At 51.9% G+C, this 14,400-nt stretch overlaps 5 protein-coding genes across 5 annotated transcripts; 2 read left to right on the top strand and 3 right to left on the bottom strand.

The window, feature by feature from the left end:
* Positions 1-517: 517 nt before the first annotated feature.
* On the top strand, positions 518-2,446 carry N7539_001402 (ENTH domain-containing protein; the record flags this gene model as incomplete). The annotated part of the gene is made up of 5 exons (XM_056931005.1): positions 518-599; positions 700-731; positions 847-926; positions 994-1,075; positions 1,142-2,446. 5 exons carry the CDS (start codon positions 518-520, stop codon positions 2,444-2,446), a joined length of 1,581 nt encoding a protein of 526 aa, XP_056793036.1.
* A 1,653-nt stretch (positions 2,447-4,099) lies between these two features.
* On the bottom strand, positions 4,100-5,314 carry N7539_001401 (adaptor protein NBP2; the record flags this gene model as incomplete). Its single annotated transcript, XM_056931004.1, has 1 exon — positions 4,100-5,314. The coding sequence occupies one exon, from the start codon at positions 5,312-5,314 to the stop codon at positions 4,100-4,102; it is 1,215 nt and encodes a 404-aa protein (XP_056793035.1).
* Positions 5,315-7,278: 1,964 nt separating this feature from the next.
* N7539_001400 (uncharacterized protein) lies at positions 7,279-7,810 on the top strand (the record flags this gene model as incomplete). Its single annotated transcript, XM_056931003.1, has 2 exons — positions 7,279-7,281; positions 7,346-7,810. 2 exons carry the CDS (start codon positions 7,279-7,281, stop codon positions 7,808-7,810), a joined length of 468 nt encoding a protein of 155 aa, XP_056793034.1.
* Positions 7,811-8,245: 435 nt separating this feature from the next.
* Positions 8,246-9,116, bottom strand: N7539_001399 (uncharacterized protein; the record flags this gene model as incomplete). The annotated part of the gene is made up of 2 exons (XM_056931002.1): positions 8,246-8,502; positions 8,573-9,116. 2 exons carry the CDS (start codon positions 9,114-9,116, stop codon positions 8,246-8,248), a joined length of 801 nt encoding a protein of 266 aa, XP_056793033.1.
* Positions 9,117-9,861: 745 nt separating this feature from the next.
* Positions 9,862-11,124, bottom strand: N7539_001398 (uncharacterized protein; the record flags this gene model as incomplete). Its single annotated transcript, XM_056931001.1, has 1 exon — positions 9,862-11,124. One exon carries the CDS (start codon positions 11,122-11,124, stop codon positions 9,862-9,864), a length of 1,263 nt encoding a protein of 420 aa, XP_056793032.1.
* Between the last annotated feature and the right edge of the window lie 3,276 nt (positions 11,125-14,400).

Below are 14,400 nucleotides of genomic sequence, written 5' to 3'. Positions count from 1 at the left end.
TGGATTCGCACTCATGTTTTTTTTTGTTCCTGTTACACGTTTAGATACCTTGGTATTTGCCCCTGTTGCGATTTTATGAGTACTCTCTTGATACCAATATCGACTCCATTTTATATAGGCTCTGCAACTATATATTCTTACAATTGAAAGGTTCCATTCACAGATAATAGCACATAATATGAGAAGCTTGGGAATTTTTGGCAAGACAAGTTCGATGTCATTGGCATTGTTGATGGTAGCCTGTCATAGAGGGTGGTTGTCCAGTAAGGTCAGGGGTCGGATGCCACGTGACAACGTGGCGCCTGAGAGTGGGAGTGGGATCAACCAACTAGTTAGGAACCGGCCGACTCCCTCTTCAGCTTCTCCTCTCACAATTGTTGCCAGTTGGTTTGGACCCTTTCGTCGCAGCTCCAATCCCTCTGTGTCTGTGGTGCATCTCAAATTCGCTCTGTGATAGATTGTTTCAAGCTATCTGCGCCCTGCGACTTGCTGTCCTGCCATTCCGTCATCCCTCGACATGGACCTCTCCAACCTCCAAGAGAAGGTCAGCAACCTGACCTTATACGACCTCAAAGCCGGTGTCCGTAAAGTCCAAAATGGTGAGCTATATCCTTGCGCGAAATTAGGATATACTTCATATCTAGGGCCCTTCACTCCATATCACCGTTGGGACCATTTGTGCTAATAGCTCCGTCATAGCCGTCATGAACTATACCGAGATGGAGGCCAAGGTCCGCACTTACTCCAACCCGCCACCCCGCTACAAGCCACTTGCAGCAATTCAATGACGCGAATTGGATCGTTACAATCACGCGGTTTGGGAGCGATGGCTAATGTGTAGTACAGGTCCGCGAAGCGACCAACAACGAGCCTTGGGGTGCTTCGACCACCTTGATGCAAGAGATCGCCAATGGAACGCACAGTTAGTACGTGATGCCTCGCCGTTCATCTAAGTTTGCGTGGAAAGAGATTGGTCTAACTTTGGCCGTGAAGTCAGCTACTCAATGAGATTATGCCATTGATCTACAAGCGATTTACCGACAAGAGTGCTGAAGAGTGGAGACAGATCTACAAGGTGTGTAGAGCAGCGCATCGAGCTTGCTGTTATCGAGAAGACGCTGACTTCCATTTCCTTCCACAGAGTCTTCAACTTCTCGAATTCCTCGTCAAAAATGGTTCGGAGCGGGTCGTTGACGACGCGCGATCTCACATGTCCTTGCTGCGAATGTTGCGACAATTCCATTTTATCGATGCGAACGGCAAAGACCAGGGTATCAATGTGCGCAATCGCTCATCAGAGCTTGTCAAATTGCTGGGTGACGTCGATCAGATTCGCACGGAGCGCAAAAAGGCTCGCGCCAACCGGAACAAGTTCGGTGGATTTGAAGGTGGTATGAGTGTTGGTGGTGGCATGTCTTCCGGCTCTAGCCGATACGGTGGCTTTGGAAGTGAAAGTCTAGGGTACGGCGGTTATAGCGGGGGTGTCTACGGCGACGGTGGAGGCTTCGGCGGAGCTTCAAGTGATTTCCAGGACACCAGCCGCGATACTAGCCGCCGGGGCAACCGTTTCGAGGAGTATGATGAATACGATGAGGGTACATCTGCAGGTCCACGACGCGAGTCTGCCCCAGCCCCGAAACCCAAGACGGAGCCAAAAAAGTCAGAACCTGCTCCTGTTGTAGACCTCTTTGAGTTTGGAGACGACGAGCCCGCCGCTCCCGCTACAAAAGCGACCTCTGTTGCCGCGGGTAAACAGCCTGCTAGTAGCGGCTTGAATATGCTCGATACAACGGCGGATGATGATGACTTTGACGACTTCCAATCGGCGACACCGGCAGTCCAGCCCACTCCTGCTCAATCGTCTAACTTCTCTATCCCCCCACCATCCACCACCTACAGCACAACTTCGAGCACACAATTCGCAGCACCTGTGCCTGTGTCTGCAGCGCAGGGGGCCAACATCAATGGCATTGTTGGCTTCACATCTGCCACCCCCACCCCTACTACAAGCTCCCTCGCATCGCCAGTCTCACAAACCGGATCTATGCAGCCAACGATGGCATCGAAGCCATCCGGTTACCAAGCCGCAACTCCCAACTACTTTACGTCTGTGTCAGTTGGAGCTGCACAGCCATTCTCATCTCACTCTTCCAAGCCATCTCTGTCTTCGCCCACGGCCGCATCGTCTGCCAGCAAGCCTACAACTAGTACTGCCAAGAAACCCTCCGGTGATGCTTTTGGGTCTCTCTGGTCCACAGCCAGTGCTAGCGCCGGCATTGCCAAAGCCAATGCAAACGCCAACAAGGGTCCCAATCTGGCCAGCATGGCCAAGGAAAAGGCCAGTGCCGGTATCTGGGGCGCACCAGCCGCGTCGACATCTACATCTTCGTCCGCGGCGCAGCAAAAACCAGCAGGTGGCTCCGCGTTTAATGATCTTCTAGGCTAGGCGGTTGGTCAATGCAGAAATGGACGAGAGATTGTTGAAGTGCCAAATCTTTTGCTTCTTTGTCTTTCTTGGACTCATTTGCGCCACGAATACATTGCGCGTGTATTCAAGCTTTTTCCACTTGCTGCCGTTTCTCTGTCACCGACGCTCTATTCGTGAATAGGTCTCTATTCGGGAATAGGTCTCAATGCTTTGGTTTCGCATCCTGGTCTTCTGTTTGTATTTCCATAAAACATGCGTGATAAAGCTCTTCAGTTTTCTTTCCCGCATTTTCCTGCCCTCCCGAGTCCCTACCGCCCTCCAGTTCTCCTTCGTCATTTCAATCCGAGGGCATTACCCCGCCTAGCAAACAATAATGATAAATCCGGCCTTCCTCTGATCGATAGACTTGCATCCTACCTTTCCACCCTGCCTAGTGGAGGATCGTCGCCACCAGTGAACGGTGTATGCCTTCCATCAGGAACAGACCGCCTCGATCTTGTACGTCGATCGTTTTGAAAAATCGTGATCTGGGAGTCTCGAAAAGATACTATGAGTAAATCAAAAGGTACAACTAGGTCAACTGGTATTGGTCAGCAGGTGACTTCCATCAGACCTTTGGCTCCCTCCATACTACCCAGGTGAAAAAAAAAAAAAAAAACGGCTCGCTGCCCGGTACCGACCTACCTAGTACAAGTTATTTCGGGGTTGGCCAGTTTCTAGGACAGTCCATAATTGGAAGTCTTCTTCGGCCTTGTGTTTCTTACATGCATATCTACTATCGAGTGGGTTTGGAACCGATTTAGTACGTTGTTGGTCAAAGGCCGAATCGACCCGAATCGACCCGATAGTCTAGGGTGCACCGTTCAGGTGGAGAGATAAGTAGACGTATTATGTGCTAGGGCTAAATGATGCAAGGCAAGGACAACGCCTGCGCTGAAGAATGGGAGTAGGTACATGTTTGGTCATGGAGGACATGATAGATGAGGAAATGAGCATGTGAACAATTGATAAAGACTAGAGAGGAATGTGGAATCATTTCTCATGCACATCGCTCCATCTAGATGAAGATTGAACAAGTTTCGAGGTGGAAAGAAAGAGACAAATTGTTGGACATCGCGAGTAGGCAAGGTCAATGGGAGGGGCTAACAGGGATCATGATTGCGGGGTTTTTTGAATGATGGATCTCGGCGGATGGGCATTGGGGACCATTGACATGTCGGGTCCGAGGAAAGACCTGACGGTTTTCCATCGGCAGTCTCGTCGCTGAGCTGGTCGCAAGCTGCCCGAGATCTTAAGGACTAGATTGGCCCTGAGGGCATACCGACGGTTTACGTAACTCGTCTGACGCATAAGAGGTACATGTTCGACGATTCATGTGCTTCTTCTGCGTTTCCAGTAAAGTGCTGAAGACCAGACCACAATGAGGTGGTGTAGGGTCTCCAGAGGCCTGGATAGCGCCCGAGTGCCAAGTCGGTTCGGTCGACTCCTGAGAGTGCAGCAATTACTCGCCAGTCACTTGTCAAAGTTGTCAAAGATCAACCGGCCAACATGAATCAGGCTGCGCATTGAATCTCAAGGTGGAAGGCTTACGGCTGCTTGCTGTCGGGGCTGCGCAGCGATGCAGCTCACATAGAGCACGTCGGATGTCGATCCGAGATCCTGACACTCAGGTCACCGACCTTGACTCTGAATGTGACTGTCCTCTTTGGGTCTCGGCTGCGACTCGATGCCGGCTTCCTCAGAAGCAGGCGGCAGTCCCCTGTTACCGATGCTTCCCGCTGTGCCTCGCATGGCATTTGCAGCGTGCTCATCGAGGTCAGTATTTTGGGGCACGCTCCCTTCCACGGCTTCAACATTGACATCCGCACTCAGCGAATTCAATCCCCCTTCAATGTCACGCAAGAGGCGAACAAACTGCTCAGGGACCAAGCCATTTTCGCCTGTCTTGGGGTCCTCGGCGACCAGCCAGCCTTCACCATGACGATATGAGACGTAGATGACTTGACCTTCCGTCAACGGAAGCTCGTTCTCGTGTTCCCGGACAAAGTCAAACAGCGCAACCGCCTTGCCGTGCATTTCTTCGTCAGGACATCCAACCGCAAACTGATAGTCGTTCGAATAACGATCCCCTTGCACGAATTCCTCCTCCGAGTCGTATTCATGATCTTGCTGGTAGCCGGGGTGAACATTGTATGCCACCGAATATCTTCCTTCGTTGGCTGGGTAGGTGATATACTCGCCCTCGCCCTCGCCCTCGCCCACCGCACCGCCATTGTTCACAAAGTATGTCTCGCTCCCATCGGGATTGACACTCACGAAAGTGCCGCGATCCGCAGTTGGCCCATATGCGGAAGCGCGGTCATCAAACATGCCGTGGACGTCGGTACCTTGGGACTTCTTGCGCTGACGTGAGGAGGTCACGACGGGACTGTGCAGATCCTCATCCTCACTGTAAGGAGGCCCATCCCCGAAAGACATTGCAGGTAACCGCTGCTGGCCCTGCGTCAATTCCGTGTTCCAACCACCGGTGGTAGCCCAGGGTCCCTTGGAGGTGTCCCACGCGCCTGGGGGATCGGACATGTGACGATACTCGCTAGCGGGGGTCGACACTCGTGACGTGAGAGGGGGTGGTGGTCCATAGTGCAACGGATGAATGGACGGATACGCGAAATCTCGGACTAGGGCGTACGGAAGGCTGGTGTGGAAGATGGGAAAGACATGGGAGCCTGGCCGTGACCGATTTTGGGAGACGAAAGAGAGATTCGAGTAGGTCGAGAGTCGATCTCGGGCGCTGGGGGAGGCTTTCACCGAGTTGTCGGTGAGGATGGGAGGTAAGACCTGTAAGTTGCTAGCCGAGGCATAATTCGGCGATGCTGGAGAGGTCATTGTCAGAGAAGGGGAATCGCCAATAGATATCGCTGTGGACGGCGAGAAGAACAATTCAGGTCGCGCAGGTGTAGTCCAAAGGTGAAGAAGATAATCATGGGCTGCGGTTTCAGTGTGAATTATTATTTTTTTCCCGTTTAGGAGCTGGAGATCCACCTTCGCATAGTGATACAGAAGTGCAGGTCGGTCCGTTTCTGAGAGCGCCGGGATGCGATCAATTGGCGCAACGAGATCGGCGGGCCGCGCGCGATGAGGTCTCGTGTACACTTGCCACCGGAGCCACACCCGGATGAGGAGGGTATTTGCACTGAGCAAGAAGGCGAATGCACTTGCGGAGGTCCGATCTGACGTGACCAGGGCCGAAGCAGGATGGGTGATGTTAATCCTCACTTGGGAAGTGGTACATCAACGAGGAAGAAATTGGCAGACACCGGCGAGCCGAAGGAATGGACCGTCTTTTCTCGAGGGCCACTCTGCGGGCAGTGCGCGTGGTGCACGGAGCCAGGGGTAGAAGACTTCAAGGGGCCCCACGAAGAAGATCACTGGTGTGAGACGACTGGAGAGGGTCAGAGGCCGAGACTCGAGAGAGATCCGAGGAGGGTTGGCTCCCGGGCAGAAGGGGTGACTCTGGAGTCTTGGTCGCGCGCGGGTCGAGGGTCCAGTAGGCTCTGGTGGAGGGGGAAGAAGACGGGAGGGGAGGAATGGGCAACACCAGCGAGCAGCAGCGGTGGCGGAGCTGGTGAAGACTGAAGACTGAAGACTGATGGGACTGAGGGTAGTCCTGGAGAGAGAGAGAGAGAGGTAATTGTGGTGCAGGTGCTGCTAGTAGTGGTGCTCCAGGCGCCGGTTCGGAAATGATGACTGGTGAGCGCGACGGCCAATTTAACTAAACGTGCTAAATATAGCAGGGTGCCTCAACTGCAAGTGATGGAAGGGTGTTCGGCAAGGAGAGTCCCAAGAGTGAAGAAATGGTCCATCCGTGGCCGAGAGATATCTTTTGATCGTCCAAGGTCGGCACTTGAGGGACAGCCCGAGCAGGACGAGGGATTCCCAAGGCTTGGAGAGGGGAAGATATGGTGAGGTGGTCGTGGTGAGGGTTGATGGTTTGAGCTTTTGAGGAGGGGGAGGGGCCATTTGCGTCGTTTCGTAAGTGGATTTGACCGGAGGTGGGGGGAACGGGCTCTTCTTTTTTTTTTTTTTTTGGTTTCTTAATTTTCTTTAGGTTTCATAAGGGGAGACGATACGAAGTTAGTGGTAGGGTGTGTAGTTGTGTACACTGTACAGTGTGCACACTCCTTGTCGTGTATTCTGTAGTTAGAGGGTAGAATTTAATATGTATAATGAGTAGTATTAGTCAAGGTAGACTACGAAACTCTGTAGTCCGACTTTGAACCAGACAGCACTCGACATCTACATCCACAGTATGATGGCCGCTCTGGACCCGTGTACAGACGTGCAATCATTCAATCATGAATGGTCATTGAGAATGTATGTACTGCCTTGTTGGTCACCACAGCCATAACGCCCAGGCCATTCACACCTTACGGTCAAATGCAATTCGTAACGATGCCGCATGGTCATACACACATAGATCCAAGGCTGCTGGTAGTCAAGGTCTCGTGTGGGCTACGAGCTACACTAAGTGGCCATCCGCATTCGGTGCCACGAAGGAGATTTTCTGTCGAATTGCTTGATTTCCGGCCTGAAACTCTAGGCCACAAGGCGCCAGTTCTCCGCTAGCACATGACGCGAAAGTACGTAACTACTAGTATGCAAATGTTTAGTAGTATGTAGTATGTAGTATGTAGTATGTAGTTAGTACTAATTACCTCATGTACCTGCTGCTAGTCTGCCCTGTAAGAGAGCCTCTTCTCAAGTCTCCTCTTCTTAACGTCACAATCAAACCAAGAAGCCCCATCCTCCAACCATCCAAAGGACTTCCAAATGGTGACCGAGTACTCAAGATGGTTCCAAAAAGGACCTAATCCCAGCGATATCATTACTCTTGATCGGCCAGGGCCTTCCTCTTAGAAGATTCTCGAGAATCTGAGCGAGCATGACTATCAGGTCAACATCGAAGAAAACAAAGAGTCTGGCAGGCGATCTTTGGCCTCGGCCAAGTATCTTTGCAGTGATCCCAAGTCCCGGACCAGGAAAGCTTTGATGCGTATCTACGCACAAGTCCCCCATGGGAAGACTGAGATGCACGATACTGCCACCCGAAGCCAACAAGCCACAACCTTCGAGCCCCTCGAATTGATCGCCTACCGAGACCTTACCGAACGGGGCTCGAGCGAGACACCTGGGCTTCTTGGATACAAGACCGGTAAACAGGATCGCTCCGGGCTAGTCCCGGGTGGATTTATGATCTGGCTTGTGTGGGAGATTGTCCCAGGGCTGCGCCTCGGAGACGGCAATGGCGCGGACGCATTCTGGGCTCTCGAAAGTGACGAAAGGGAGCGTGTTCGCATGGCTCTTATCAATGGTCTAGCGTAATTTGGGCACTCTTGAGTATTCGAGATAAAGACTAATTACTATCAAACATAGTAAGCTGTATGAGATCAAATGGCTACCCTGTATTCTCGGCGCACGTAGCCTGGTCTGGCACCAGGAGAAGCAGAAACTGTATACCTATACTATAACCATGTTGTAACGATAGGATGACTAACTTACTGACCTGCTGTGTGTGGTTATTTTATCGCGCTTTTCTCGAAGGTCGACAGACCCCGGCGTGATATTACTTTCGGTGCTGACTGGATGGCGCATTTTGATCTCGTCAAGCCCGAACCCTCCATGGATGAGACTGATCCTGACTGGGGAAAAGACACCTCGAGCTGGATCTATTAGTGGAGAGGAAGTAAAGTTTGTTGTTTGTTAACTTTTAAAGATTGAACTCAGTGATAAGACTGTGGCCTCTCAGAGATTAATTGGTCATCTTTGGTTACGCAAGCCCGTCTGTGTGTCAAACTGCGAGTCCGTGAGAGCTAACAATCCAACATGGTAAAAACTTTGACATAACGATATAGTCCTTCCTGAAGTACTCCCTCGGAAATTGTGATGAATCACTGGAGAGAATCCCAGTCCCCAAGCTCGACCGAAGTCCATCTTTCGAAGAAAGATCGTCAGCTGGTATGTTGTTAATACTCCATATTTCAGGCGTGAATCGAACATGTACTTGGCAATCTGGCCTTCACTCGCAAGTCAGCGTGTCAGCGTGTATTCACTGGGTCAGTCCCATCGATAGCTCATTGAACTGACCTAGTAGGTGCTGGAAAGGTTCCTCATCTCCTGTCTGGAAGAGAGAGAGAGAGATCGCCTTGCTTAGGCCATGATCATTGATCCAGGGGACCTTGACTTCCCCCACAACTTTTGCTTCGCGAGACGAGATCACAAGCACAAAATCAGGGACTTTTTTGTATCCCGGGGTTAGCGACGAGGCACCTCTGAAGCCACCCAGCTTGAGATCCTGATTCTGGGCCTCGAAAGCCACCCCGAGAACCTCCTCTGCTCGTCCTTCGAATCTACTCTGTACGCCATGCTCATCGCTCACAAGAACGTGCTCTTCGTCCACTGAGCCGGCCTGCAGGCTGGTTGACACCCTGGCCGCTAGTTCGCGCTCGTTCCATGTCTGGCTGTTGTATGTCTGCGAACCTTCTATCCGGAAGTTGGCCCAGCGCCTCAGAGCTCCGACAAACTGGATTCGACGCAGTGCCTTGCTACTGGTGCGGCTGAGTGGAACATTGAGACTCGGCAGAGGTTCGAGCAAGAGACTGGAAGCGTTATGGCTGACTGGGCTAGCCATTATGGTGTCGCGGCGGGATTGTGACTGGAATGATGGAATGCTGAATCCTGGTAGCGACGGAGGCCATGGTGGACTCGTTGAAAGACGGTTAGACAGCAGTACTAGAGCGAGGTGCAAGAGTGAGGAGGCGCTGTTGTTTGTGGTGCACTCGACAGTGCCTTCCCCATTGGGGGTATAGACCCTAGCGCACAGTGCCGTGTGTTCGACCCAGCCAAGAACACGGCAACTTCGGTGCTGCGGGTCAGCAACGGATCAACCACGATCCCAGGATATTATGGACATGAATATGTACGCCTCTAATCAATCTTCTTGTCTTTGTCGTCTTTTCTGTGCTAGGTCTAGAAGCTGGGTCTGCCTTGCGAAAATCGATGGGCATTGTACGGTCCAGTGCAACTGATTGATGCCCGCCAGGGACGAGGCTTATCTGAACTCGTGCTGTTGTGGGCGCCCGACAGGTGCATGCAATGGGTGCATTGTGGGGAGTAAATATAAGCTTCAATTTTCTTCGTATCTTCATTACTAAAGAACAAGGAATATTGGAGGCTTAAAGCGGACCATTCACCCACCACGCAAGTAATCTGAAGCCCATATGATAGCAAAGGATTGCATTCGCTGAATCTCAAAGAAACCGACCATAAGGAAATAAGTCAAATAGTAGGCTACCACGTCTACAAATGAATAGATATGAAGAGCTGAAAGCAATGAAGTGGAAGCCTGCCTCGTGCCTGATTGAGTTCAGATTGCATCACTCTCTCCACCTCCTTCGGGCCAATCGATGTCGACTTACTGGCGTCGCAGCGCTCCCTCCAGCTGTCACGGTGACGGTCTTTTCAATGACCTTTTCAGTCGTGAGCCACTCGGTCACCGTGAGAATCCGGACTACCTGCGTGGAAGTGAGATACAGGGTCGAGGTGGGCTGAGGTCCCTGAGGAACCGACGTGACAAGTGCTGTCGCTGAGGAAGTCACGGACTCCGTGGGTACAGCAGTGGTGTCGAGATTCAAGGCAGATGGGGATGGCGACTCGTGGGGAGTCAATGAGCTTAGCGTCAACGAGTCGGGTTGCGGCTGATGTGGAATCGATGATGCGGATGCTGATAAGAGGGGAGATGTAGTGGCAGATGAACTGGAAACATCGTCGAGGTGGGTGAATTGGGAAGGAATGGCCGCGTAGTTGAGATCCTGATTGGCAACGTATCCTTCAGAAGCACTGGCGAGGACGTGCGGCGAATGCGCGACCACTTCCACGTCCATACAGGTCGTGTAGATCTCTGCTTTTCCCTTTGGATAAGTGGGATCCTTGCCGGGCAGAGTGGGCCAGTCCCAGACCCAGTAGAGGGTGTACAGTTTGCCTGATGGCGCAGTAGACGGTAACTGAATGTCCTGCTGGCACCACATGTCTGCACCCATCAACGCGTTGGCCTGATGAACATACTTTTCTTTGCGTATTTGTGAGATGTTACCGCTGTTGATCTGATAGCATCGCCCGTCGTCGAAATTCTGCTTGGACAGGAGCACACCTCGCTTGTCCCCTCCAGTTCCGTCCGCGGTCCAGGCTCCGTGAACGTCCAGGAATTTCTCACGTCTTTTGGGCTGCGTCGTTCCGTACACGTAGACGGTACCTCTGTTGGGAGGCTTGCCAGGTTGATTCCACGGAAGGGTGACATGACCGTTTTCTTGATAGCGCAGGGCAACTGGGTCGCCGGCCTTGGCCTGTAGGCGAGGACTCCCAGCCGTCTGTTTCTGCTCCAGTTGCGAGTCCATACACATCCGATCCGTGGGGAGGATGAGGTTGACATCTGCTCGAGTATTTGGAGGGATCAGATGGGTCATTTTGGTGTCGCTGAAGCCATGTTCCGAGCGAAGAACGTTCCCCCGAGAGTAGCCAGGGCTCCCGACAAATGTACCGTTCGGTGCAATGACTGTCAATTGCTCGACCCAACTATGGGCCTGCCCATGTCTTGTCGAGAGAAGGAGAATGAAGACGCCCTGTAGCCAACTGGCCCGCATGTTGACTGTAATGGTTGGCGTGTGAAACCTCGAGCTTGGCGCTAGCTATCCACCGCCGTAGAAGATAGCTTTCTGGATTTGCGAGACAATACCAGTGACAGTGTGAAATTTCCAGTGGGAAATCAAGTCGAGGTCGATACTGGAAAGTCCTCGACGCCGTGGTAGTATGATCTTGCCACACAACGGGCGAGAGAAGGAAGAATGCGTATTGAAGTGATGCGCGGCAACTGAGAGACAAGACAGAATGCCTTTATGAGTTTGGAGCGTGGGCCAGAAAGAGGTAGGAGTCAGGATGAACAAAGAAGTCTTGTTGAGAAGCATGCCCCAAACAAGCTGAACAATCAGGGTTGTTGTCTGTGGAGAAGCAGTGGGCAGGGGAAAGTAGTAGATCCCAGAAGAAATTGTTGTCCAGGCTGCAATGTCTGCAGGCAGCTTTACTTAATAAGAACGACAATGGAAAGACAAAGAGCAGGAGCCTCCGAGCATACCAGTCAGACGTTTATATCCCAGCATATCAACATGGCATCATTGGCTATTGTGATAAATTTAGGAGGGAAGTTGGTCAAAGGAAGGATTGTTTGCGCCCAATAAGGGGAGCAAACAAAGCCTGCATGGTCTCGCGCTCCGGCGGAACGTCATAATTGAAACGCTCGCAATCTTGAACTGGGCCTGTCAGGCGAGCTTCATTCCTTTCAGAGACTCAAGAATGTCAGTCACCATGGATGGATGATTGGCCGACGAGCATCAAGTGACAGACGGGATGGAGACTGTGGGTGCAACACTTGAGTCGACTAGGGTACCCGTCCGGACGTTTTGTCGGACAATTTATGGGGTTGAGCGCTAACGTCAGACAAGGGCTCTTGTCTGACGTTGAGACTGACTCGAGGTCTCTGCTCGCTGGAGCTTCTCTGCTAACTGCTCGGCGATCGCGAAAGGCTGTGGAATGTTAGTCAGGGACCCATGCGGCCGTTGCAGGTTGAAGGAGAGTGGAGTGGGTGGGCAGTGGACAGAACCGATTGGCTGCGGTCGGTGGACTGGACCGGCACCTTAAGCGCCTGGTGAGAGCCCCTTGGGCCGGCGGGTAGCAGTCAACCCTTCAAAAGTAGATCTCGTGGGCTTCTGCCATGTTTAAGTCATGGATGTTGGAGGGATATTTGTTCGACCTGAGGGGGCAGGAGAAACTCCATCGCCAGCATCGCATTCTTGTGGCTTGGCACTTTGGTTGAAAGACCGGCAGTGAGACTGATCAATCGATGTGTCGGTATCATGACCCGACAATCTTAGCAGGGAAATTTTGGCTGTCTTTCGTGCTGAGTAGACACCTGCAGCCCCAAGGTAGGTATACTACACGTGCTGGCAGGAGATCATCACGTGGAGTCTTCCAACCTTGAAGTTGGTGAAACGCTGGAATGACTCGATAAATCCAGTCTCTCATTTAACAGGACACGCTATATTCTCTACACGATCTATGCTCTTCTCTATGGGCATATTCTCTTCGTACCCTCGAGGCATGGACCATGTCCGCATGGGAGATTCCTCCAAAGGCTTGTTTGCGAGAAAGTGGCATCTCGAGTCCCACTTGTGCGCACAGGTCAGTTTTTGGAACGTGCCCATTCATTTCCCGTGGCCAATCTCTGCCAGATATCCGGTAGTCACATGTGCTGATACTCATACTGTGAGTATGCAGTATGCTCTAGCTACTACCCTGGGCTTGCGGAGATTTCAGTGGGAATATGAATGTCCACTTTGCAGTACTCCTGGTCTGCTAGGTCTCCATGTTGAATTTGAACCACTTCGCCTCATATGACCGGGCCCCAGTAGTTGCCCACCTCGAATGGCCTGTCCTGGACGAAAGCTGCACCTCGGGTCACAGACATGGATACTTTAGCTACCTCCCGATCATTTTGTCAATCCTGCTTTGTCGTCAGTGCTTGACAATCCCAGTGCCCGAGACAAATTGTGGATATGGGCGGGGAATTGGTAAGTGTATCACCGTTCATTGATCGATACGTTGAGTGATCCCGCTTACAGTTATCTGATCTTGCGCTTCTCGGCGGAAATTTGCATCCCGCATCCTTTGGCTCGGCCAGCAAGGCGATAGATGATACTATTGAAGTGCACACTGCACTGTCCTTTACCGACAGCCACATGGGGGTTGGCTGGGCAAAAGATCCATACCACAGAACAGTGCTATATGCTCTGACTGGAATGTACTACTGTGCAATGTGTACAATTGTACATTGATTAGCGATCGGACCCGTGATTCCGGTGAGGTGCATACGGGTGTTTTCCCGCAGACTCGGATTTAGTACTGCTCTATACCTCAAAACCCGAGACACAGAAGCAAACGGAATGTCGGTGGAAGAGGTCCACTCTTCCGAAACCCTCGAACCCTCGAGGTGTGATGGATGCTTCATCTCATACAAACCATGCTACCGGCCTTCCTGTGAAGCATCGAAGCATGCTTTGTTCCGAAAGAACCGGTGGCGAATGTCCGGCGGTCTTGCTGATTCCCATGACGCTCGATCAAAGAAAGTCAACTGCCTCAAAGCTGAATTTTGCATGGTTATCTAGGCTTTCACATCCGTACATCATTGGCCAAAGTCGAAACTGACGTCCCCGGACTTGCGAATCTTAGATCTCCCGTCCATATCGGTCGCGCAATTATAATAGGGTGACCGATGAGCCCTCTTTCACACTGGATAGCTACCGGTGAGCGGGCTGCATTGCGAGAAAGTGGCAACACGCGAGGGATTGCTGTACACGGTACGGCACTGCGCATTGCAGCGTACATCTACAGTATCCTCGTAGGACTTTCAAGTGGACGTGTCCAGTGACGCGATCGAACGGTGAGCACTGAGCACATCCTTTCCTACCCTTGGGTCTTTTCGATTCACAGAACACCCGAGGGTGCTACTCCCTTGGAATGATCCTAACTTCACATTTGAGGCCTTTCGATAACTGTAATCGATAGGACCGCAAGGGTCTCGCATGACCTTCCCCTCTTGTGTTTCTTATGTAATTTCACTGGACTGGCCGTGAATTTCTTTCATAAAGATCGGGCTCGTTTCATCCGGGGTTCGGGAATGGGGTTGAGCCCGATTGTTCTTCAAGATTGTTCCTTCCCTGCGAAGGCCGACCCTTGCTGCACAACCAGACCGACCTCATATATTGCGTGTGCTGCACAAAGAAACCACCCGAGTCCACCCTACCTTCTCTCCTCTTGGCCACTCGGGGGTATCATAAATCGGGAGCAGACGACCTTGCGCGGGGTCT

Source organism: Penicillium diatomitis (assembly GCF_028827545.1).
Source record: "Penicillium diatomitis strain IBT 30728 chromosome Unknown utg000002l_segment0_segment0, whole genome shotgun sequence".
Lineage (NCBI taxonomy): Eukaryota > Fungi > Ascomycota > Eurotiomycetes > Eurotiales > Aspergillaceae > Penicillium > Penicillium diatomitis.
Note: the sequence above shows the minus strand (reverse complement) of the source record. Positions and strands in the feature narration are given on the sequence as shown.